Genomic DNA, 23,515 nt, shown 5'->3' with positions numbered 1-23,515 from the left:
TCTACAACTTCAAACGGGCCCACCCTCTGTGGCTCCAATTTCTTGCACCTGCCTTTCTGTGGCAAATCACGTGTCAAGAGCCATACCTGATCTCCCACCTTAATCTCGGTGCCAGGTATTCTGTGTGCATCAGCCAATCTCTTACAGGTTTCCTTAGCACAATCCAAAATGCTCTTTTTGCAAACTCTGTATTCCTGTCAGTTCTTCTATGAAGTCTTCTGCTGCCGGCACTGACAGGGAGTCGGTCGGGGATGGGAAGGTGCGAGGATGGTATCCATAACTGGCAAAGAAGGGGGCCTGCTGTGATGAAGCATGAAGAGTGCAATTGTATGAAAGCTCAGCCAAGGAGAGATTGGATACCCAATCGTCTTCCTGGTAGTTCACATATTCTGATTAGCTGTCAATTGGGAGTAGATTGACAGCTGAGGAGAAGTAATGTCAGTTGGGAAAGTCAGGGAGGGAGGGAGGTGTGAGGCAAACAACTCCCAAAGCTGAGGTGAAAACGGGTATCTGAGGCCTGAATAATAAGCTGTTCTTCCCCGTTATGTTAATAATGGTTTGCTGGTGAATATCAGAAGAAGGGAGCTGGTGGCTGTGTTAGACCAAGTTGCTGCCCCAGATAAAGATTGTAACAGGAATAAAATGGCAGAAGTGTGTCACCATTGTCTTATCATATCCATCTTCTTCTCTCATTCCTTGGCCTCTAAATTTTGAATTTGTGCCTTAACATTATGCCTTCTCATTTAACTGGCTTTCTAGAGAGCCAGTGTGGTGTAGTGGTTAAGAACGGTAGTCTCGTAATCTGGAGAACCAGGTTCGAGTCTCCGCTCCTCCACATGCAGCTGCTGGGTGACCTTGGGCCAGTCACACTTCTTTGAAGTCTCTCAGCCCCACTCACCTCACAGAGTGTTTGTTGTGGGGGAGGAAGGGAAAGGAGAATGTTAGCCGCTTTGAGACTCCTTAAAGGGAGTGAAAGGCAGGATATCAAATCCAAACTCTTCTTCTTCTTCTTTCTTTCTTTCTTTCTTTCTTTCTTTTGCAGGGACAGCTTTGCAGTTGGAAGCTGACAAGGGAAAAATTCTACTGAGCAATGGTGGATGCAATGCCTCAACAGACAAGTTTCTGGCTTCCCTAAGACACAGCTTCTGCAATCAAAATCAGTATAATTCCTCAGGTAGAACTGATATATTGTACTGCTGTCTCTTTCAAGCATAGTAATTGTATGTAAGTCCTTGCTTTCAGTTCACATCTCTGTTGTTTTGAGGCATAAAACCTTCTGTAAAGAAACTCATTACATTCATTCAAATTCATTCATTTTATAGACTCATAAAATTGTAGAGTTGGAAGTCCAATCCCCTGCAATGCAGGAATCTCAGCTAAAGCATCCATGACAGATGGCCTTCCAGCCTCTGCTTAAAAACCTCCAGGGAAGGAAGTCCACCATCTCCCATGGAAGACTGTTCCACTGTCAAACAGCTTCTACTGTCAGAAAGTTTTTCCTGATATTTAGTCAGAGTCTCTTTCCTTGTAACTTGAATCCATTGTTTCAGGTCCAACACTACTGAGCAGGAGAAAACAGGCTTGCTCCATCTCCCGTGTTGCAGCACACATTCCAGCTTGTCAAAATCCTTCTTAAATTGTGGCACCTAGAACTGGACACATGACTCCAGGTGGTGTTCTCATAGCTTGGTGGTAGAGTCCCAGATTCCATCCCTGGTGTCTCAAACTGTTGCTGGTCAGTGTAGACAAATTTGAGCTAGATGAACCCCATGATCTCCCTAAGAATAAGGCCGCTCCCTATGGTCCTAAATGGTCAAGCATTGTTGGCTTCATTCTAGAGCTAACTTCACACTCAACTCCGGCCATTGCCTTTCTCACTAAGAGCCAGGTGAGGGAGGGGGACCCACACATCTGCCCTCTGGCAAAAATCCACTTCCTTTGTTATACCAAGGAGAGCATTTAAGGCTATTAACTCACCTGGTTGGTTAATATGGAATCCTCCATTAGGGTTTAACCTTTTCTGGATCCAGGACCCCAGGAATTACAAGGGACTCAGGTATAATGGAGACTGACAGCCCCCCCAAAAAACCCCCACCTCACCACAGTATTGTCAACACAGAACTACCATGAGACAGACTGTGGAGACCAACATGGACATGTAAGGCTGCAATTTGTCTTGTAAACTCCATCTCCATCTTTGTCCTCTAGAGGGCTCCGGTTTCCTCTTTCTGAACTCATTCAGATGCAAAAACTAGGCGAGTAAAAAACTTGCATTTGCGATGGCATGATGTGAGAGATCTGTACTTTGATCTCTGTATCTTTTTATACTCAAAAGCATTTTGAGTGTGCAGGGAGGATTGAATTGGATCAGGATTATAAAAGAAGCTTTAAAGGGGCCAATCTGAATCAATCTACACGCCTGTTTCCCATAAAAATCACCTCCCCACCTGACAGCTATTGTCTCGCCTCCCCCCATTCTCCCCTAAAAAACCCCTTCTGGCTCAAACAGAGGGCATGTTTTTGGGTGAGAAGCCAGCCCTGAGATCTGGTGGAGATGGAGAATGTAATCTGGATCAGGACTCTTCTTTCAAAAGAAATGTGGCAAATGTAAGTGCACTAAAAGGGGGGAGGGCGAATAACATAAAAAGTTGTTGGACCCCAACTTTGAGGAGTTTCAAAGAGCACCCTGCAAACCATCAATTTACTGGACAACTTCACTCAGTCGAGAGGCATTGGGTCTTTACCGTTGCAGAGCACTTATGTTTTTCACAATCAAAATGGAGGCCCAGTCATAATCATTAAGTGTCTTTCCTTCCACAGATAATTCCCCTTGCAAAGTGTGCCCTCCACAATGGCAGCTCCACAGGGACAAGTGCTACTGGCCATCAGAAAATATTAAAAGCTGGAATGAGAGTAAACATGACTGTTCAACAAGGGATTCTCAACTGCTGGTCATCCAAGACAAGGAGGAGCTGGTAAGGGGACAATTGCATATTTCAGGCAATGCAATTCCCGTGCAGGTTAATTCTGAAGGAAGCCTGAGTCCAGCTGAGCTTAACTCTAGCTTAGTAGCTCTGCAATGATAACATGGTTGGTGACTTGAGAAGCATGTGGAGTGCAGGGCCTTGTTTAGTGCTTCATCCCATTCCCACCCACGGCCAGTTCATCAGTGTCTAGAGAAGGCCTTGGGGAGCTTGACTAGTGAGAACCAAAGCAGAATTTGCAAGCAAATCCCTGTAACTGTAGCCCAAGTCCTCTTTTTATTTAGAAATAAATAAATGGTGTTCCCATTGTTCCCCCCCCCCCCATTCCACACAGCTTTCAGCGGCTTTTCCCCATGGATGTTTTAAAGCGTGTTTGGAGACTTTTTCAATGGTGTTCCCAATATACACAATTTCACTTGCACAGTTCCTTGCAATGTAACCCCTGCGTAAATGGGGAGGCCTGCATTATAAATGCTTAATGCTGCTTTGATTACTGTTCTTGGTGAATGTTTCATTATAATTACTACCAACTTTCACATTTTCTTACTTTATATTATTTTAATGTAAGCTTTATTCTGAATTTATCAACTTGGAAATAACTATATATGTGTGTGTGTGTGTATATATATATATATATATATATATATATATATATACACACATATATATATATACACATTATCTCTCATACAGGATTTCATAAAAAACATGACAAAAAATTCAGTACACTGGATTGGGCTCTCATTATTACAATTGGAGAAGAAATGGATGTGGATTACAGGCTCCCAGCTTGATCAGAGTCTGTGAGTTGTTATTGTTTTTAATCAAAGCAAAAAAAGAAGCACAATTTTTAGAGCTAAGATTATCTCGGTGTGCAATTGAGGCATTGGTTTTTGCACGGGTTGCAATTACGTTGCCAGCATTCTCATGTAGAGAAAGGGGTAGCTAGGGACTGATATTAGAGATGTTGCCAAATTTCACATTTAATTTGTACTGAACATTTAGGTAAGTGCTTCTCTTGCCTGTTTATAAGCTAAAGTTTTAGTGGGCTAACAGAAAGTTTGTAAAAGATATTTTTCGCTTCTCCTATTGGCTGCCAAGAAGATTCCCTCAGTTGGCTCCTTAGAAATTGGAAAAAGGTCTGGGATGGCAAGTTTCCATTCCATGAATATATGGGAGTAATTCTATTTTTATTTTTATTCACTGGCCGCCTTGCTCCCCACTCATGGTCTCAACTGAAGTGCCCCCCCTTGCTCCACAGCACTGGTTCCTGGGGGGAATGAAAAATCCTTAGGGGCATGAATGGATCATTTCCCCCTATTTATAAGTGCTGCATGGAACTACAGTGGCAGGGAGTGGATGAGTAACTCTTCCCACTTCACTCACAATCTCAATCACTGCCTCCCCAGCATTGATAATACAAGGAATTCTGGAGGCTGTTGTAGAGAGTGTTGCACAGAGCAGCTGGTGAAGTTTTTGAAAGAATTCAAAGTTAAAGTATAGTAGAAAATCCTCGCGCTCCTTGTCATAATCAGTGGAAAAACCCCTTCTGCATGGAATCCTTTTTTAAAAACCTCACCCTGTTTCTATTTTCAGGCCTTTCTTTCACTCTTAACACACACAAATGGTCAAAAAGAGCTGGCCAAAAATATTGGCCTTTCCCTTGAGGAAAGTCAGAGGAGAGAGAAGAAAGGGAGAACTGGAAGGTTATTGGCAGTTAATGATGGTTGCCCCCCACCCTAGCATGCCATTTAATCCGGGGTGGGCAACTGACCAATTTGGGGTTGTTTAGTGCAGTTGGGGTGAGTCACAGTCTAATAGGGAATGTTGCACATCTATTGTCTCTGGGAAAGTGCTGAGGTCCAAATATGGATAAGCGAGCCAACTTCTGCTCTCAAGTTCCTATATCTGCCCCTTCGGCCCCAATTCACTCTTCCTAGGTGGCAAATTGGTAGGTCATTTTGATTCAGAGGCATAGCATGGGGGGTCCTGTGGCCCTGAGTGCAATTTTGAGAGGGGGGGCAAACAGGCGCCCCACAGTGGATCCTTCATGGGAGCCTGGCTGTGTGCCAGAAGGAGTTGTGTGTTGGTTGCGGCGCTTGTGCCTTGTGCAGCTCTGCCCCCGGGTCACGCAGGTGAGTGGGCTGCAGCCGAGGGAGCGGCAGTGCTGCTGCCCACCCTCCTCACCTGTGGCACACCTTGTGCCCTGTAGCTCTGCTGACCTGGCGACGGAGAGCAGCCCTCGGCCAAGGCGAGGCGCACCCGGCCACAGCAGCTCTGCCTCCGCAGCTGGGTCAGGCCTGCGCTGGTGGCAGAGAGCAGGAGGGGATGGGCAGAAGCTTCCCTGCCCCTCTCCTACCCTGAACTGTGGCACATGGGAGGGCGCCCTCCATGCCCTAACTCCTCAGGCAGCACGGGCATATGCTCTGCCACTGGTCCCTGGTGGAGCATCCCCCACTGCTGCAATCCTGCTTCCCAGGCCCAAAAGGAAAAGGGGGAGGTGGTGCTGCTCCCACTATCAAGCTATGCGTGACTTTCTTCACCCTCTCCACTTTGATGATACTCATCCGTGTTTGGAGGATTCAAATGCATATAACCAGCTTATTGTACATTTTGGAAACACTCATGCTTTCTATTAAGAACATGAAAAAATAGTTGTAACAGACTTCTGTCCTGATATTCAAATGTACCTTTTTCTTCCACAGATTTCCAGAACCAAACTATGCTGAAGGAAACTCTTGTGCTACAATAAGATATAAAGTCACCTCTGAACCTTGCAGTGCTATATATCGGTGGATTTGCCAGAAAGACCCTCTCCTACTCTGATATTTTAGTTTGATAAATGCAATAATTATGTGGGTTTTTGTTATTTGCCAGGAACACACAATAAAAATGTCATAGAGTGACTGAGAAGCTTATGTAAACATATAATTCTGTTGTCATCAAAATACCTCTTTGTGAAATCCAGAGGCAGTACACCTAACATGGAATTCTAAGTCAATTTATTTTGGCTACTAAAAGATTGGTTTTAAGTCATGATTGAGGATCAGCTGTATAATCTGACACTGCAAAATAATAGTAAAAGGTAAAGGGACCCCTGACCGTTAGGTCCAGTTGCGGATGACTCTGGGGTTGTGGTGCTCATCTCGTTTTATTGCCCGAGGGAGCCAGCCTACAGCTTCTGGGTTATGTGGGCAGCATGACTAAGCCGCTTCTGGCAAACCAGAGCAGCGCATGGACACACCGTTTACCTTCCCGCCGGAGCGGTACCTATTTATCTACTTGCACTTTGATGTGCTTTCGAACTGCTAGGTTGGCAGGATCAGGGACTGAGCAACGGGAGCTCACCCCGTCACGGGGATTCTAACCGTTGATGTTCTGATTGACAAGCCCTAGGCTCTGTGGTTTAGACCACAGCACTACCCATGTAATAGTAATAATAGTAATAATGTCTCTGAACTTTTCCATCTCCACAATATCCTTTGTGAGATGGGGCAAGCAGAACTGGGCAGTATTCCAAGTGTGGCCACACCAAAGAGTTGAATAAAGGTGTTATGATATAGGAAATTTTATTTTCAATTCCAGTCCTAATGACCCCCCCCCCCAGCTGTTGCACACTGGGTCCACATTTGCATGGAACTGCTCACTGCAAGCCAAAGGTCTCATTCCTGGTGAGTCACCGCCAGACCCCATCCATGTATATGTGAAAAAGAGATATTTCCATTTTGTCCCAACATGCATCGCTTATACACCTTCTCACATAGAATTGCATTTGCCATTTTACCGCCTGTTTCATTCACCCAGGATAGAAATGCCCTTCTGGAGTGCCCAGCAATCCCCTTTTTCTTCTCACTACCCTGCGAGACTGATGGATGCCAGCAAAATCCCCCAACAACCACAGCAATCGTGAGCAAGCAAGCCTGGCTATCTCAACCACTGCTCACCCCCAATTCTAGATCATTTATGAACAAGCTTAAAAGCACAGGAAAAACTTTCTGACTGTAAGAGCTGTTCATCAGTGGAACGGTCTTCCTCAGGAGGTGGTGGGCTCTCCTGCCTTGGAGTTTCTAAGCAGAGGTTGGCTAGCCATTTGTCATGAGTGTTTTAGTTGAGATCCGTGCATTGCAGGGGGTTGGACTAGATGACCCTTGGGTCCCTTCCAATTCTATGATTCTATTCTGATCCTTGAGGGATTCGTCTTCCACCAGCTCATATCCAGCAAGACATTGCATAATAATACTAAAAGTGTGGCAGGGGGCGCATGCTATATACAGCATTCCAAAGAAGCAAAGTCATTGCAGTGACAAACTCCTTTCTTGACCAAGACCTACATTTCAAGAGAGCCCCTGCATAGGCAGATGTAGGATGTGGCGCTGTGGTCTGAAACACTGAGCCTCTTTGGCTTGCCAGCCAGAAGGTTGGTGGTTTCAATCCCCACGATGGAGTGAGCTCACGTAGCTCTGTCCCAGCAGTTTGAAAGCACACCAGTGCAAGTACATAAATAGGTGCCATTGTGGCATGATGGAAAATAGCGTTTCCGTGCACTCTGGTTTCCATCACGGTGTCCCGTTGCACCAGAAAAGGTTTAGTCCTGCTGGCCCACATGACCCAGAAAGCTGTCTGTGGACAAACACCGCTCCCTCGTTCTGAAGCAAGTTGAGTGCCACAGCCCCATAGTCGCCTTTGACTGGACTTAACCGTCATGGGGTCCTTTACCTTTAACTTCTACTGCTCCCCACTCATAGAATCATAGAGCTGGAAGGACCCCAAGGATCTAGTCATAGGGGGATTGAACCTGCAACCTTGGCATTTTGAGGCCACGCTCTAACCAACTGAGCTATCCAGCCTCATTACTGGAAGCCTCAGTCCCATCTCTAGATGGTTTAGCTATAATCCATAACTGGGGCCTTTTTAGGCATCATTCCAAAAGTCAAACTCCATTCTTTCTTTCTTTTTTATAAATATTTTTATTAGATTTTCTTATACATATTCAGAAATGTACCACAGAAAAGAAAAAAAGAAACGAGAAAAGAAGAGAAAAAATATATATAAAAAAGCCAACTTTCCAAGCCATTTTTACCAATCCAACTGGACTTCCCCACATCTTCCGAACCCTGCGTTCTTTGCAATAAAAACCTCAGCAAATTGTTACCTTGTTTCATACCTTACTGTATCTTTCAAATATTATGTTTCTAGATTCAAAATACTGTTTCTCAATTACTTATACCTTAAAATAAACATAATAAAATTACTTCAAGTTTCCACCTCGTCTTTCTTATAGCTTAATTTCCAGTTCACCAAATCTAGTTGCTGAAGCTAAAGTTTCCAAATCATGCACATTCTTAACATTCATACAACTTATAGTGTTTTTGCAAATAGTCCTTAATTTTTTTCCAGTCCTCTTCCATTGTTTCTTCTCCCAAGTCTCGGATTCTGCCAGTCATTTCAGCCAGTTCCATATAGTCCATCAATTGCGTCTGCCACTCTTCCAGTGTGGGTAGATCTTGTGTCTTCCAATACTTTGCGATAAGAATTCTTGCTGCTGTAGTTGCATACATAAAAAAAGTTCTATCCTTCTTTAACACTTTCTGGTCTACAATGGCCAGGAGGAAGGCCTCTGGTTTCTTGGGAAAGGTATACCTAAATACCTTTTTTAATTCATTGTAAATCACTTCCCAGAGGGCCTTCACTTTTGGGCAGGTCCACCAGAGGTGAAAGAATGTCCCTTCAGCCTCCTTACATTTCCAACATTTATTGTCAGACAGGTGATATATCTTAGCAAGCTTGACTGGGGTCATGTACCACCTATATATCATTTTCATAATGTTTTCCTTCAAGGCATTACATGCCGTGAATTTCATTCCGGTGGTCCATAACCTTTCCCAGTCCTCAAACATAATGTTATACCCAATATCCTGCGCTCATTTTATCATGGCTGATTTGACTGTCTCTTCTTGTGTGTTCCATTTAAGCAGCAAGTTATACATTCTCGAAAGTATCTTGGTTTTTGGTTCTAACAATTCCGTCTCTAGTTTCGATTTTTCCACCTGGAACCCTACTTTTTTGTCTATTTTAAAAACCTCTTGAATTTGAGCGTAATGTAACCAATCTCGCACCTTATTCTTTAATTTCTCCAAGCTCTGCAACCTCCAGTTGTCTCCAATTTTTTTCTATTATTTCCCAATATTTCGGCCAGTTGGCCTCCATATTGGGTCTTTTTCGAGCCTTGGCCTCCACTGGTGATAGCCACCTCGGGGTCTTACCTTCTAATAAGTCTTTATATTTTGTCCAGACCATAAATATTGCTTTTCTGACAATATGGTTTTTGAACATTTTATGCGTTTTTACCTTGTCATACCACAAATATGCATGCCAACCAAAAGCATTATCGAACCCTTCCAGATCTAGGACATCAGTGTTCTCAAGGAGTAGCCAATCCTTCATCCAGCAGAAGGCCGCAGCTTCATAATATAACCTCAGGTCTGGCAGGGCAAACCCCCCTCTTTCTTTCGAATCAGTTAGTATTTTAAACTTTATTCGGGGCTTTTTGCCCTGCCAAACAAACTTAGAAATATCCTTCTGCCACTTTCCAAAACATTCCACTCTGTCCACAATCTGTAGGGTTTGAAACAAAAATAACATTTTCGGCAATACATTCATTTTTATAGCTGCAATTCGACCCAACAAGGAAAGTTTCAGTCTTGACCAAATTTCCAAATCTTTTTTTATTTCCGACCAACATTTTTCATAATTATCTTTAAATAAATTCAGATTTTTAGCAGACAAATAAGCCCCTAGGTATTTCACTTTTTTAACCACACTTAATTCTGTCTCTTTCTGAAACCCATCCGTTTCTGAAGATGTCAGGTTTTTTGCCAGAACCTTGGTTTTTTGCTTATTCAACTTAAATCCCGCCACCCGACCAAAATCATGAATCAGTTCTAAAACTCTTTTTGTACTAGATTCTGGCTCCTGTAATGTTAAAACCAAATCATCTGCAAAAGCTTTCAGTTTATATTGTTTCACTCCGACCTGTATTCCTTGCACCAACCGGTCCTCCCTAATCATGTTCAGAAGCACCTCCAGGACTGAAATAAATAAAAGAGGGGATAGGGGGCACCCCTGTCGTGTCCCTTTTTCAATTTTAAACTCTTCTGTCACCACATTGTTCACTATCAGTTTAGCTTTTTGCTCTGAATAAATTGCTTCTATTCCATTTTCAAACCCCCGTCCCACTCCCATCCCTTCCAAATTTCTCTTCATAAACATCCAAGAAATGTTGTCAAAGGCCTTCTCTGCATCAATAAAGATTAACACAGCTTTCGTGTTGATATTAGTTTGTAAAAGTTCCAGAATGTCAATAATATTCCTAGTGTTATCAAACAAATGTCTACCTGGGAGAAAGCCTGCCTGGTCCTTGTGAATTACTTCATTAAGTACTTTTTTAAGTCTACTTGCCAAAATATCCGCAAAGATTTTGTAATCCACATTTAGGAGTGAGATGGGACGGTAGTTCTTAAGTTGAGTCTTTTCAGTTTCCAGTTTGGGTATCAATGTGATGAAAGCTTCTTTCCACGTTTCCGGTGCCTTCTTCCCCTCCATAATCTGGTTACAAACCTCCATTAGTGGTTGTATCAAGTAGTCTTTTAATATCTTATAATATTTGGAGGTGAGACCATCTGGGCCTGGAGATTTGCCTAGTTGCATATTCTGAATGGCACCCTCAATTTCCTGTTGTGTTATTTTGCAATTCAGGATTGTTCTCTTTTCCTGTGCTAATTTTGATAATCCATTGATTTTTAAAAATTGGTCTATCTCAGTCTCTTCCTGTGGCCCCTGTGTATAAAGTTCTTTAAAATATCTCTGGAAACACTTTCTAATTTCTTCTGGTTTCTGAACAATTCTCCCTTCGATCTCTAGGTTTGTAACTGTATTCAATTTTTGTCTCTTTTTCAACTGCCATGCTAGCAGTTTTCCACATTTGTTCGCTGATTCAAATGATCTTTGCTTCATTTGTTTAATTTTCCATTCAACCTCTTGATTTATCAATTTCGAATATTGTGCTTGGTGGAATTTAATTTCTCTCAGCACCTCCTTCGACTTTGGTTTGGATCTCAATTTTTTCTCTTCATCTCTTATCTTCTCTAAGATTTTGTCCTTTTTTTCATTCCAGAGTCTTTTCTTAATCGTATTCTGTTGTATCAGAAACCCTCTCATAACTGCTTTACTTGCGTCCCAGATTGTTCTCTTTTCCACCGTAGTGTTCAAATTTATTTCAAAATAATCTTTTAAAGTTTTTGGGGCCTTCTTCACAATCTCCTGATCTCTTAATAGGGTGTCATTCATTTTCCATCTGAAGGAACCGATTGAAATAAGTCTCAATTCCATTTTCAAGGCATTATGGTCGGAGCAGGTTTTTGGGCAGATTTCCACTTTTCTAGTCTTGGGTGCCAGCCCTCTAGTTGTCCATATTTGGTCGATTCTTGTCCATGACAAATGGGCCTCAGAAAAGAAAGTTCCTTCTTTACCTAGAGGGTTCTTTGTCCTCCATATATCAATCAAGTCCATATTGTCAGTTAATTCGAAAAAAGTTTTAGGTAGCCTGCCATCTTTTGTTAAATTTTGATTTTGTGACTTGTCCATATTTGTAGATACCACCCCGTTCATATCTCCCATCATAATGATGTTAGTGTAATCCAAATAGTCCAGCATCATCTCATGCAGCTTCTTATAAAATTCTGATTTCCCTTCATTTGGTGCGTATATTCCTAATATCAAAAATTTTTCTCCTTGTGTCTGTATTTCAATCGCCAAAATTCTTCCTTGTTCATCCTGCTTGGCAGGGGGTTGTTTCCTGCTTGGCAGGGGGTTGGACTCGATGGCCCTTGTGGTCTCTTCCAACTCTATGATTCTATGATTCTATGATTCATCTTTGAATAAGAATTTTGGTGACAGGCTCTCCTTTGCGTAGATCACGACTCCTCTTTTCTTGACTCTGTCCGATGAAATAAATTATTGGCCTAGTCTTTTATTTATTAACACTTTCCTGTGGAGCCTAGTCACATGAGTTTCTTGCAAGCATATAATGTCCAATTGTTCTTTTTTCAATATATGAAAGATTCTTCTTCTTTTTTCCGGGGAATTTCCACCATTTATATTCCAACTAAGTAGCTGCAGAGACATCCTGGGTTAATTTGTTGATCTTATAGTGGCGTCTCTTCCTTTTCCTCTGGTCCCGAGGGTACAGGCATCGGTCCAGCTCCAGGTGGTGGTGGTGGCCAAGATTAAAAGTCAAACTCCATTCTAAAAGCTGAACAATACAAACTGAACAACTCACAAAAATGTTTTTTTTAAAAGAAGAACCTGCCCTAACCACCTAATAAGCCTGCGAATGTGTGACTGGTATTGTGGTTGAAGAGAAGAGCTGCTCCGGAAAGAGATGCTTGGCCATCAACTCAGGCTATAGCAGCAAACCTCCAGTGCTCCTTCGACAGCCCTGCAGCCCTGAGAGGCTTCTCTGCAGCCTTTGCTTGCCAATGGAGGGCGAAGATGGTTATACTGCTTTGAACTTCCAGTCTAGGAGGGCTGCATCAGGAACTGCCGCTGTGGCTCAGAAACAAGGTACTCAGTTCAGACCCCTCATATCTTCCAGTTTTTGTCTGATTCCACTGTAATATATCAGTTGACATACGGACATGATTTTCTTTAGATTTATCCTATTTGCAGAAAATTCGTTTGTACCGTTATAAGCAGTATTTTTGTTTTTATAAGGAGACGTAATTACAGAAGAGAGCGTGGGACCTAGGGATGGGGAAGAATTTCCATTTTGTTTGCATTTTCATGAAAAACTACCTAAATTGCACTATTCGAAACAAAACAAAACTGTCTTTCAAAATTTGCATGTATAAACTGCATATAAAACTGCATATAAAAATGTGGGAGAAATCTGAAGAAATGCGGATGAATTTTCATTGAAAATAAATAAAATGTTGGAAGAAACACACAAAGTTAAAGTTTACTTTTTAAATGATCAGTGCCACACAAGTGTGAAGGGTCTCTGAATAAGTAAAGGGAGAGGGACTTGTCATTTGAAGTTCACATACAAATGAAATCAAGATCTGGCTGCATGGTTTTAAACACGATGAGAGCAGAAATGTTTCAATATTCAATTTATTTCTTGTAAAGAAACCTGGAGTTATTTTTGATCATCAACAAGTGCATTTATGTACCCAGTAATACCTCTATGATTCTCAGCACAATTTCCTTCTATTTGGTATTTGTTATTTTGTATCCCCCCCCAAAAAAAATAACAAAAAAGCAGAAATAGGACCAAGGGTGTCATTTCTTCTTTTATAACAACTTTGTTGTGTTGATTTCTTATTATTCCAGTTTTGCCATTTCTGCATAGTCCGTTAATTTCTGTAACCAGTTTTCTCTCTTCTGGACTTCATTTCATTTGAGGGCAAATAACGTTCTTGCAGCTGTAGTTGCATACATAAATAAATTTCTATACTGTTTAGGTAGTTCTATTCCTATAATTCCCAAAAGAAAAGCTTCTGGGTCTGTTTTTTACAAATGTGTTATCTTAAAGATTTTGAGAAAGGAATGGAAATGGTTCAGTGAATATTTACAAATAAATTGTAAACAGACATTATGACATGGGCAGGATTATTGTAAATAATTGCAGATGTTTTTTTAAAAAAAGAAACCATATATGAGATATATATGAGCATAAAAGAATAAGTGAAGATAATTTGGAGTATGCAGGAAATGATAAAAATAAATGTAAGGAACCGCAGAAAGAGGGGGAAGGGAGCCGCGGTTTCCTATGTAATAATTATTGTTGAAGTATTGTAACGTATATAAATGAAAATTATAAAGAATATTATTTTTTTAAAAGGATGCAGAATTGAGGACAATGCAAATAAAATTAGATATGCCAGTTAGCTTGGCAAATAAGATGTTATAATATGCTCTTATTCAAATTCAAAGCATGCATGTAGCATGAAGCGTGCGCATAGATGGGTCTTTGTTTGTTGCTTCTTCTGCAACATTTCACACTCCTTCCTCCAGCCTAGTGAAGAAAAAATGCTTCTGTAGATGCTGCACCCAATGTCCTGGCCAAGGCACAGTTTAAAGGTGTGAGCATGTTGCCTGACCACCCGCTCCACCCACATCCTTTTCCTATGCACCTACTGAGCCACCGAGGCGACTCATGGTGAAAACTACAGAACTTCTTTCCACCTCAGGTTCACTTCCTGGTTAAAGAGAATGCTTCGTATTTTAGCATCTGACACTCCATTTCTTTTTGTCAGGTTAATGAGCAATATTGGTAGTCAACTAAATAATTGAACGGGCAGAGTAACTTCCATTTGGACCATGTCTGTCTTACCAAGCACATCTCATGCCTATAGTAAGGAATCTGCAGTAGCTGCCCATCAAGCCACATTTTTAAGGTCTTCTTACTTACGTCTAAAGCCCTAAACAGCTCTGGACCAGATTTCCTAAAAGAACAACTTCCCTTTCGTTGTCAGGTAAGAGCATTAAAACAACCAATGAAGCCCACTTAGTCTTGCCACAGCTTATTGATAGCACTAGCAATATGGAAGGCTGCTTCTTATCAGTGGATGGATGTTTTCTGAAGATTTTTAAAATTCAAACTAATACAAAACATCAGAAATAAAAGATGGTTTATTTCCTTCGCTCTATTTCTCTTCCCTGCTTCGGACAAAGCATGCTGCTGACAGCTGACACTCACATCAGCAGTGGAGAAAATCTGCGTTAAAAACACACACACTACAGACACCAGAAAGCTCCAATATATATTCACTCAGGCCATATAGCAAGAGGAGCACAAAATCAATGACAGTGAACTGAGCATAGTCAAGGGGTTACGACTGGAGATCCAGAACCATGATGAGATTTTCAGGGTGCAAAGTTTATCAGTACATTGGTATCAGAGATGGCTCATTTCTTTTCCTTTTCCTTTTTTTTCTTTTTGCTTAGATTTTCCGTCATACAAATTAATAAAAAAGAGAAATAATGCATAACAGAAAAGAAACATTTTAAATAACTTTTTATTCAAAATCAAAACAAAACATATTATCCAGAAACATATCATCCTTATTTCTCCCCCCCCCCATTTTCCCTCCCTCCCCCCACAGAACCCACCCACCCCCATCCCCCGACTTCCCTCAGTTCCAGTCTTTGATTTCTCCAAAAATGCTGTTTTCTGCATGTTACACAGATGTATAGATCCTCAAACTATTTAGCTGATTATTATCAATAAAAATGTTTATTCAAAACCAGCCAAGGAGTCCAGTTCACTTTGTTGCATCTTCAGATACTTTGTAAAGGGTTCCCATTCATCTTTAAAGTCACAGTTATCCTTGTCCCGTAGCTTGTATGTCAGTTTTGCCAGTTCTGCATAATCCATCAATTTTTCTTGCCATGATTCTTTAGTTGGGGTTTCTTCACTCTTCCATCCTTGTGCTACCAGAACTCTCATGGCCGTTGTCACAGAAAAGAAACATTAAATCATTATACAATATCCCAAAAAGAAAAGAAAAACGTACACAAAATAAAAGAAACCCACCACCCTGTTTAACTTCCCTCCACCGCTACTTGTCTTCTCTAGAATCAATTTTACCTTTATCGTTGCACTCTGATTGTTTTTATTTTCTCTACATACATACATACATACATACATACACACATACATATGTCATTGATAATTTATTGTTTTGATGCATTTACATTCTTAATCGAAGCATATTAGCATGTCTTTTTTTCTAAAGAGAATTCATTAATGCATGAAACATTATTAAAAAAACAATTAAATATTACTATCTAAAATATATAACCTTTTGCTAGATTTGGACATGATTGGCGAGGAAGTGAAAGAGACAATGATTAAATGGGTGCAAAATTCGGCCACACAATATATTTAGAGCAATGATAGAAACTTTGGCAGGAAGATATAAGGGTTACCGCCTGTAGTACAATAAAAGAAAATTTCATCAAAATGTTCTACAGGTGGTATTTAACCCCAGTCAAATTAGCAAAAAACGATAAACTGAAATGCAACCTCTGTTGGAAATGCAACGAGGAAGCTGGTACAACAACACTTATGTGGTGGAGTTGCACCCCGAGTAAGTACTTCTGGGGAGAAATACATGAGGAGTTGAAAAAAAATGATTAAAATCCCATTAACGAAAAAACCAGAGGCTTACCTACTGGGCCTTTTAGGAAAATAAATACCAAAATAAAAAAAAAGAATTTTCTTATATGCGACTACTGCAGCTAGGATAGCAATAGCATCTAAATGGAAAGCTAAAGAACTACCTACTGAGGAGGAATGGATTCTCAAATTAAATGAATATTTTAAATTGGTTAAATTAACAGCACCTATACGATAGCAGTCAAATCAAAAACTAAAAAACGAATGGCAATGCTTTGATGATTATATGACAAAATATTGTTCCAACAGAGACTGCTCATTTCTTGCATGTGGAATGGGAGATCAGCTTTTCTCCTTATCGTGCCAGCTCCATCAAAGCTCACTCTTATTTTTGTCTTTTGTGAACTTCATTACAAGCCCTTCTAAATTACACAAGTTTAGCCTCGCAGATCTCCACATTCCTACACCACTTCCACACACCCCTTTAAATGCCTCCTGACAATTCAACGTTTTAGTGTACATTTCTCCTAATGTGCACATTTTTTGTTTGCAATTTTGCCTAGCACACTTTTTTTTTGAGCCATCCCCTAATACAGTGCATTTTGGTATGTTGGCAGTTTACTAAACATATACCATTTGCCTGTTGCCTCCTGAAGGGATTTTTTTTTTTTTGTCAAAAAACAAAACAAAACAAATCACCCAGCCTTCGCCCTGTGATGTTTGTTAGCCTGCAATTTGTTGTTGTTTAGTCGTGTCTGACTCTTCATGACCCCATGGACCAGAGCATGCCAGGCACTCCTGTCTTCCACTGCCTCAAGCAGTTTAGTCAAACTCATGCTGGTAGCTTCGAGAACAATGAGCTACAGGAAATTCTATTCTAGGCACTGCTGACTCACATCATTCAAGTTTTCCCACTCCTCACAGATGCTTCTGGGCTTCCCTGTTGGTACCGGATCACCCTGTGGGCAGGTGGCTTTGTGATCATCATCCTGGGGGTGGCTGTGACAGTCTTGGGTGAGTATTATTTATTATTTCATTTATGAATTGCTGTCCATGTGGCATCCTGAAGTGGTTTACCATACAATAAAAGCATATACAGAATGATGGTCTAAATAAAAACAGTTAGCACATCTTCCATTAGCTCCAGCCCATTTGGTCTGGCCCCCTCTCCAGAGCCCTCCTTCTCCCCCCACCCCAGTGGTTTCAGTTGGCTGGGTGGTGTGTATGGAGCACCCTTTACAAGTCTGGTGCATGGCCATGTTCTGCGTACTCCCATGAGCTTTCTTCAGGGCCATACCCCTTCCACAAAATCAGGTGTTGAAGGTTCTTCGCATTGTGGAGTCTAGAATTTGTTCTACTTCATACTCCCCCTCTCCTTCTACCATGACGGGAGGTGCAGGTGCTTGTCTAGGTGCCTGGCAAGGGTGTGCAGGCACGACAGGCAACAAAACTGATCTGCGGAAGATGGGGTGAATCTTCATGGATACAGGCAATCGAAGCCAGAAAGTCACAGGGTTGATCTGATCTACAACTTTAAATGGGCCCACCCTCTGTGGCTCCAATTTCTTGCACCTGCCTTTCTGTGGCAAATCACGTGTCAAGAGCCATACCTGATCTCCCACCTTAATCTCGGTGCCAGGTATTCTGTGTGCATCAGCCAATCTCTTAAATGCTTCCTTAGCACAATCCAAAACTCTCTTTTATCAAACTCTGTATTCCTGTCAGTTCTTCTATGAATTCTTCTGCTGCCGGCACTGACAGGGAGTCGGTCGGGGATGGGAAGGTGCGAGGATGGTATCCATAACTGGAAAGAAGGGGGCCTGCTGTGAGGAAGCATGAAGAGTGCAATTGTATGCAAGCTCAGCCAAGGAGAGATTGGATACCCAATCGTCTTCCTGGTAGTTCACATATTCTGATTAGCTGTCAATTGGGAGTAGACTGACAGCTGAGAAGAAGTAATGTCAGTTGGGAAAGTCAGGGAGGGAGGGAGGTGTGAGGCAAACAACTCCCAAAGCTGAGGTGAAAACGGGTATCTGAGGCCTGAATAATAAGCTGTTCTTCCCCGTTACGTTAATAATAGTTTGCTGGTGAATATCAGAAGAAGGGAGCTGGTGGCTGTGTTAGACCAAGTTGCTGCCCCAGATAAAGATTGTAACAGGAATAAAATGGCAGAAGTGTGTCACCATTGTCTTATCATATCCAACTTCTTCTCTTATTCCTTGGCCTCTAAATTTTGAATTTGTCCCTTAACATTATGCCTACTCATTTAACTGACTTTCTTTGTTTTGCGGGGACAGCTTTGCAGTTGGAAGCTGACAAGGGAAAAATTCTACTGAGCAATGGTGGATGCAATGCCTCAACAGACAAGTTTCTGGCTTCCCTAAGACACAACTTCTGCAATCAAAATCAGTATAATTCCTCAGGTAGAACTGATATATTGTACTTCTGTCTCTTTCAAGCATAGTAATTGTATGTAAGATCTTGCTTTCAGTTCACATCTATGTTGTTTTGAGGCATAAAACCTTCTGTAAAGAAACTCATTCAATGTGGGTGAATCATAGACTTATAGAATTGTAGAGCTGGAGGGAACCCCAACGGTCTCCTTGCAATGCAAGAATCTCAGCTAAAGCATCCCTGACAAGATGGCCGTCCAGCTTCTGCTTAAAAACCTCCAGGGAAGGAGAGTCCACAACCTCCCTCGGGAGACCGTTCCATTGTCAAACAGCTTCTAATGTCAGAAAGTTTAATTAGTCAGAAATTCTAATTAGTCAGAGTCTCTTTCCTTGTAACTTTAATCCATTGTTTCAGGTCCAACCCTACTGAGCAGGAAAAAACAGGCCTGCTCCGTCTCCCGTGTGGCAGCACACATTCCAGCTTGTCAAAATCCTTCTCAAATTGTGGCACCTAGAACTGGACATGGTACTCCAGGTGGTGTTCTCATAGTTTGGTGGCAGAGCACCGATCTTGGATGCAGAAAGTCCCAGATTCCATACCTGGTGTCTCAAACTGCTGCTGGTCAGTGTAGACAAATTTGAGCTAGATGAACCCCATGATCTCCCTAAGAATAAGGCCACTCCCTATGGTCCTGAATCATCAAGCATCAGTGGTTTCATTCTAGAGCTAACTTCACACTCAACTCTGTCCATTGCCTTTCTCACTAAGAGCCAGGTGAGGGAGGGGAGACCCACCCATTTGCCCTCTGGCACAAAGCCACTTCCTTTGTTATACCAAGAACAGTATTTCAGGCTATTAACTCACTTGGCTAGTTAATATGGAATCCTCCATTAGATTTTAACCTTTTCTGGATCCAGGGCACCAGGAATTAGAAGGGACTCGGTTATTATGGAGACTGACAGCCCCCCCCCAAAAAAACACACCTCACCACAGTATTATCAACACGGAGCTACCATGAGACAGACTGTGGCGACCAACTTGGACATGTAAGGCTGCAATTTGTCTTGTAAACTCCATCTCCATCTTTGTCCTCTAGAGGGCTCCAGTCTCCTCGCTCTGAACTCATTCAGATGCAAAAACTAGGTGAGTAAAAAACTTGCATTTGCGAAAGCCTAAACTAAGCATGATGTGAGAGATCTGTACTTTGATCTCTGTATCTTTTTATACTCAAAAGCATTTTGAGTGTGCAGGGAGGTCTGAATTGGATCAGGACTATAAAAGAAGCTTTATGCCTGTTTCCCATAAAAATCACCTCCCCACCTGACAGCTATTGTCTCGCTTCCCCCCATTCTCCCCTAAAAACACCTTCTGGCTCAAACAGAGGGCATGTTTTTGGGTGAGAAGCCAGCCCTGAGACCTGGTGGAAATGGAGAGTGTAATCTGGATCAGGGCTCTTCCTCCTTCAAAATAAATGTGGCAAATGTAACTACACTTAAAAATAAAAATAAAAATAAAAAGAGTAACATAAAAAGTTGTTGGACCCCAACTTTGAGGAGTTTCAAAGAGCACCTTGCAAACCAACAATTTACTGGACAACTTCACTCAGCCTAGAGACACTGGGTCTTTACCACTGCAGAGCAGTTATGTTTATACAGTCGAAATGGAGGCCCACTCATAATCATTAAGTGTCTTTCCTTCCACAGATAATTCCCCTTGCAAAGTGTGCCCTTTGCAATGGCAGCTCCACAGGGACAAGTGCTACTGGCCTTCAGAGTATATGAAAACCTGGGATGAGAGCCAACATGACTGTTCAACAAGGGATTCTCAACTGCTGGTCATCCAAGACAAGGAGGAGCTGGTAAGGGGACAATTGCATATTTCAGGCAATGCATTCCCATGCAGGTTAATTCTGAAGGAAGCCTGAGTCCAACTGAGCTTAACTCTAGCTTAGTAGCTCTGCAATTATATCATGGTTGGTGACTTGAGAAGCATGTGGAGTTAAGGACCTTGTTTAGTGCTTCATCCCATTCCCACCCATGGCCAGCTCATCAGTGTCTAGAGAAGGCCTTGGGGAGCTTGACTAGTGAGAACCAAAGTACCGGCTGCAAGCAAATCCCTGTAACTGTAGCCCAAGTCCTCTTTTTATTTAGAAAGACTCTTTAGGAAGGTGAGGTTGGTGGTGGAGCAGTGGGAGAGGAGGAGCTGGTGTTCCCCTTGTTTCCTCCCCATTCCACATGGCCTTTCAGCGGCTTTTCCCCATGGATGTTTTAAAGCGTGTTTGGAGCTTTTTCAACGATGTTCCCACTATACGCAATTTCACTTCAATGCACAGTTCCTTGCAATGTAACCCTTGTGTAAATGGGGAGGCCTGCATTATAAATGCTTAATGCTGCTTTGATTACTGTTCTTGGTGAATGTTTCGTTATAATTAATATCAACCTTCACATTTTCTTACTTTATATTATTTTAATGTAAGCTTTATTCTAAAGTTATCAACTTGGAAATAATTCTCTCTCTCTCTCTCTCTCTATATATATATATACACACACACATTCTCTCTCATACAGGATTTCATAAAAAACATTACAAAACATTCAGCACACTGGATTGGGCTCTCATTATTACAATTGGAGAAGAAATGGATGTGGATTACAGGCTCCCAGCTTGATCAGAGTCTGTGAGTTGTTATTGTTTTTAATCAAAGCAAAAAAACCGCACAATTTTTAGAGCTAAGATTATCTTGGTGTGCAATTGAGGCACTGGTTTTTGCACTGGTTCCAATTAAGTTGCCAGCATTCTCATGTAGAGAAAGGGGTAGCTAGGGACTGATATTAGAGATGTTGCCAAATTTCACATTTAATTTGCACTGAACATTTAAGCAAATGCTTCTCTTGCCTGTTTATAAGCTAAAGTTTTAGTGGGCTAACAGAAAGTTTGTAAAAGATATTTTTCGCTTCTTCTATTGGCTGCCAAGAAGATTCCCTCAGTTGGCTCCTTAGAAATTGGAAAAAGGTCTGGGATGGCAGGTTTCCATTCCATGAAGACATGGGAGTAGTTCTATTTTTATTTTTATTCACTTCCACTTCACTCCCCACTCATGGTCTCAATTGATGTGCCCCCCTTGCTCCACAGCACTGGTTCCTGGGGGGAAGGAAAAATCCTTAGGGGCATGAATGGATCATTTCCCCCTATTTATAAGTGCTGCATGGAACTACAGTGGCAGGGAGTGAATGAGTAACTCTTCCCACTTCCCACTCACAATCTCAATCACTGCCTCCCCAGCATTGCTAATACAAGGAATTCTGGAGGCTGTTGTGGAGAGTCTTGCACAGAGCAGCTGGTGAAGTTTTTGAAAGAATTCAAAGTGAAAGTATAGTAGAATTGGAAGGTTATGTTAGTATCTCAGCTTACAGGCAGAGGTACCTGGCCTCCCCCGAGGCAATTAAGCTGGATACTTGATGACCTCTCCGCTGCGTCTCCCGGCAGGCTAGGTCATAACTCCGGCGATTCTCCTCATCAATCAGACGTGAAGAACACACCCTCCGCTTCTCCCTCCCTCCCTGCATTCTCCCAGGGAGGAGAAATGGGACAGACAGGAGTCCTTTCTACATGTTTTATTCCTGTCACTCAACAGTACATAGAAATGTGTCTGTTCCCTTCAGACTCCATCAGAAGAGTCACACTCCTCCCCTTTACTTCCAGCACAGGTCAGATGACACACTGAGCTAACATCCGGTGCTCAGTACAGAGAATAGGCTCCACCTTTTCTCTAGCAGTACAGCAGCAAACCACAACATCCTGTTTTGCATTCCAGCAATCTGGAGCTGGCTTTTGCCATGGTGCTTTTTCCTGACAGGTTATTGGCAGTTAATGATGGTTGCCCCCCACCCTAGCATCCCATTTACCATAATTTGGGGTGGGCAACTGACCAGTTTGGGGTTGTTTAGTGCAGTTGGGGTGAGTCACAGTCTAATAGGGAATGTTGCACACCTATTGTCTCTGGGAACGTGCTGAGGTCCAAATATGGATAAGCAAGCCAACTTCTGCTCTCAAGTTCCTATATCTGCCCCTTCGGCCCCAATTCACTCTACCTAGGTGGCAAATTGGTAGGTCATTTTGATTCAGATGTTGGTTGCGGCGCTTGTGCCTTGTGCAGCTCTGCCCCCGGGTCACGCAGGTGAGTGGGCTGCAGCCGAGGGAGCGGCAGTGCTGCTGCCCACCCTCCTCACCTGTGGCATACCTTGTGCCCTGTAGCTCTGCTGACCTGGCGACAGAGAGCAGCCCTCGGCCAATGCGCGGCGCACCCGGCCACAGCAGCTCTGCCTCCGCAGCTGGGTCAGGCCTGAGCTGGTGGCAGAGAGCAGGAGGGGATGGGCAGCAGCTTCCCTGCCCCTCTCCTACCCTGAACCGTGGCGCATGGGAGGGCGCCCTCCATGCCCTGACTCCTCAGGCAGCACGGGCATATGCTCTGCCACTGGTCCCTGGTGAAGCATCCCCCACTGCTGCAATCCTGCTTCCCAGGCCCAAAAGGAAAAGGGGGAGATGGTGCTGCTCCCACTATCAAGCTCAGCGTGACTTTCTTTCCTCTCTCCACTTTGATGCTACTCATCCATGTTTGGAGGATTCAAATGCATACAACCAGCTTATTGTACATTTTGGAAACACTCATGCTTTCTATTAAGAACATGAAAAAATAGTTGTAACAGACTTCTGTCCTGATATTCAGATGTACCTTTTTCTTCCACAGATTTCCAGAACCAAACTATGCTGAAGGAAACTCTTGTGCTACAATAAAATATAAAGTCACCTCTGAACCTTGCAGTACTGTATTTAGGTGGATTTGCCAGAGAGACCCTCTCCTACTCTGATATTTTAGTTTGATAAATGCAATAATTATGTGGGTTTTTGTTATTTGCCAGGAACGCACAATAAAAATGTCATAGAGTGACTGAGAAGC

General features: G+C 42.3%; 3 protein-coding genes and 1 long non-coding RNA gene across 5 annotated transcripts in view; 3 read left to right on the top strand and 1 right to left on the bottom strand.

The window, feature by feature from the left end:
- The window catches only part of LOC310701939 (killer cell lectin-like receptor subfamily F member 1), a 14,179-nt gene extending 8,281 nt beyond the window's left edge, over window positions 1-5,898 (top strand). Inside the window, exons 3-6 of one of the 2 annotated variants that reach the window (XM_083493503.1) lie at window positions 1,049-1,174; window positions 2,821-2,975; window positions 3,678-3,787; window positions 5,690-5,898. In XM_083493503.1, the coding sequence (XP_083349629.1) occupies window positions 1,049-1,174; window positions 2,821-2,975; window positions 3,678-3,787; window positions 5,690-5,810 (512 nt within the window). In that variant the 3' untranslated portion in view covers window positions 5,811-5,898. Of the gene's footprint in view, window positions 1-1,042; window positions 1,175-2,820; window positions 2,976-3,677; window positions 3,788-5,689 lie in introns of both variants that reach the window. The other variant, XM_083493502.1, reaches the window with a different exon arrangement.
- Window positions 1-17,092, bottom strand: part of LOC310702282 — a 20,656-nt gene extending 3,564 nt beyond the window's left edge. Inside the window, exon 1 of the long non-coding RNA XR_014523435.1 lies at window positions 15,692-17,092. This is a non-coding gene — a long non-coding RNA (uncharacterized lncRNA). The remainder of the gene's footprint in view (window positions 1-15,691) is intronic.
- The window catches only part of LOC310701040 (complement C4-A-like), a 338,535-nt gene that overhangs the window by 279,164 nt on the left and 35,856 nt on the right, over window positions 1-23,515 (top strand). The gene's annotated exons all lie outside the window — the stretch shown is intronic.
- LOC310701943 (killer cell lectin-like receptor subfamily F member 1) lies at window positions 12,279-23,514 on the top strand. Its single transcript, XM_083493508.1, has 6 exons — window positions 12,279-12,605; window positions 17,089-17,178; window positions 18,462-18,587; window positions 20,262-20,416; window positions 21,126-21,235; window positions 23,306-23,514. Exons 1-6 carry the CDS (start codon window positions 12,521-12,523, stop codon window positions 23,424-23,426), a joined length of 687 nt encoding a protein of 228 aa, XP_083349634.1. The 5' UTR covers window positions 12,279-12,520; the 3' UTR covers window positions 23,427-23,514.

Source organism: Podarcis liolepis, assembly GCF_965112155.1.
Source record: "Podarcis liolepis genome assembly, chromosome: 2".
Classification (NCBI taxonomy): domain Eukaryota; kingdom Metazoa; phylum Chordata; class Lepidosauria; order Squamata; family Lacertidae; genus Podarcis; species Podarcis liolepis.
This window is presented reverse-complemented; position numbering and strand designations above follow the sequence as displayed.

Coding starts and splice junctions, on each gene's coding strand:
- LOC310701943 (XM_083493508.1), top strand. CDS start 12,521: ATGGAGGGCGAAGATGGTTATACTGCTTTGAACTTCCAGTCTAGGAGG. Junction 12,606..17,088: donor CGCTGTGGCTCAGAAACAAG/GTACTCAGTTCA, acceptor CACTCCTCACAG/ATGCTTCTGGGCTTCCCTGT. Junction 20,417..21,125: donor TCCAAGACAAGGAGGAGCTG/GTAAGGGGACAA, acceptor TCTCTCATACAG/GATTTCATAAAAAACATTAC.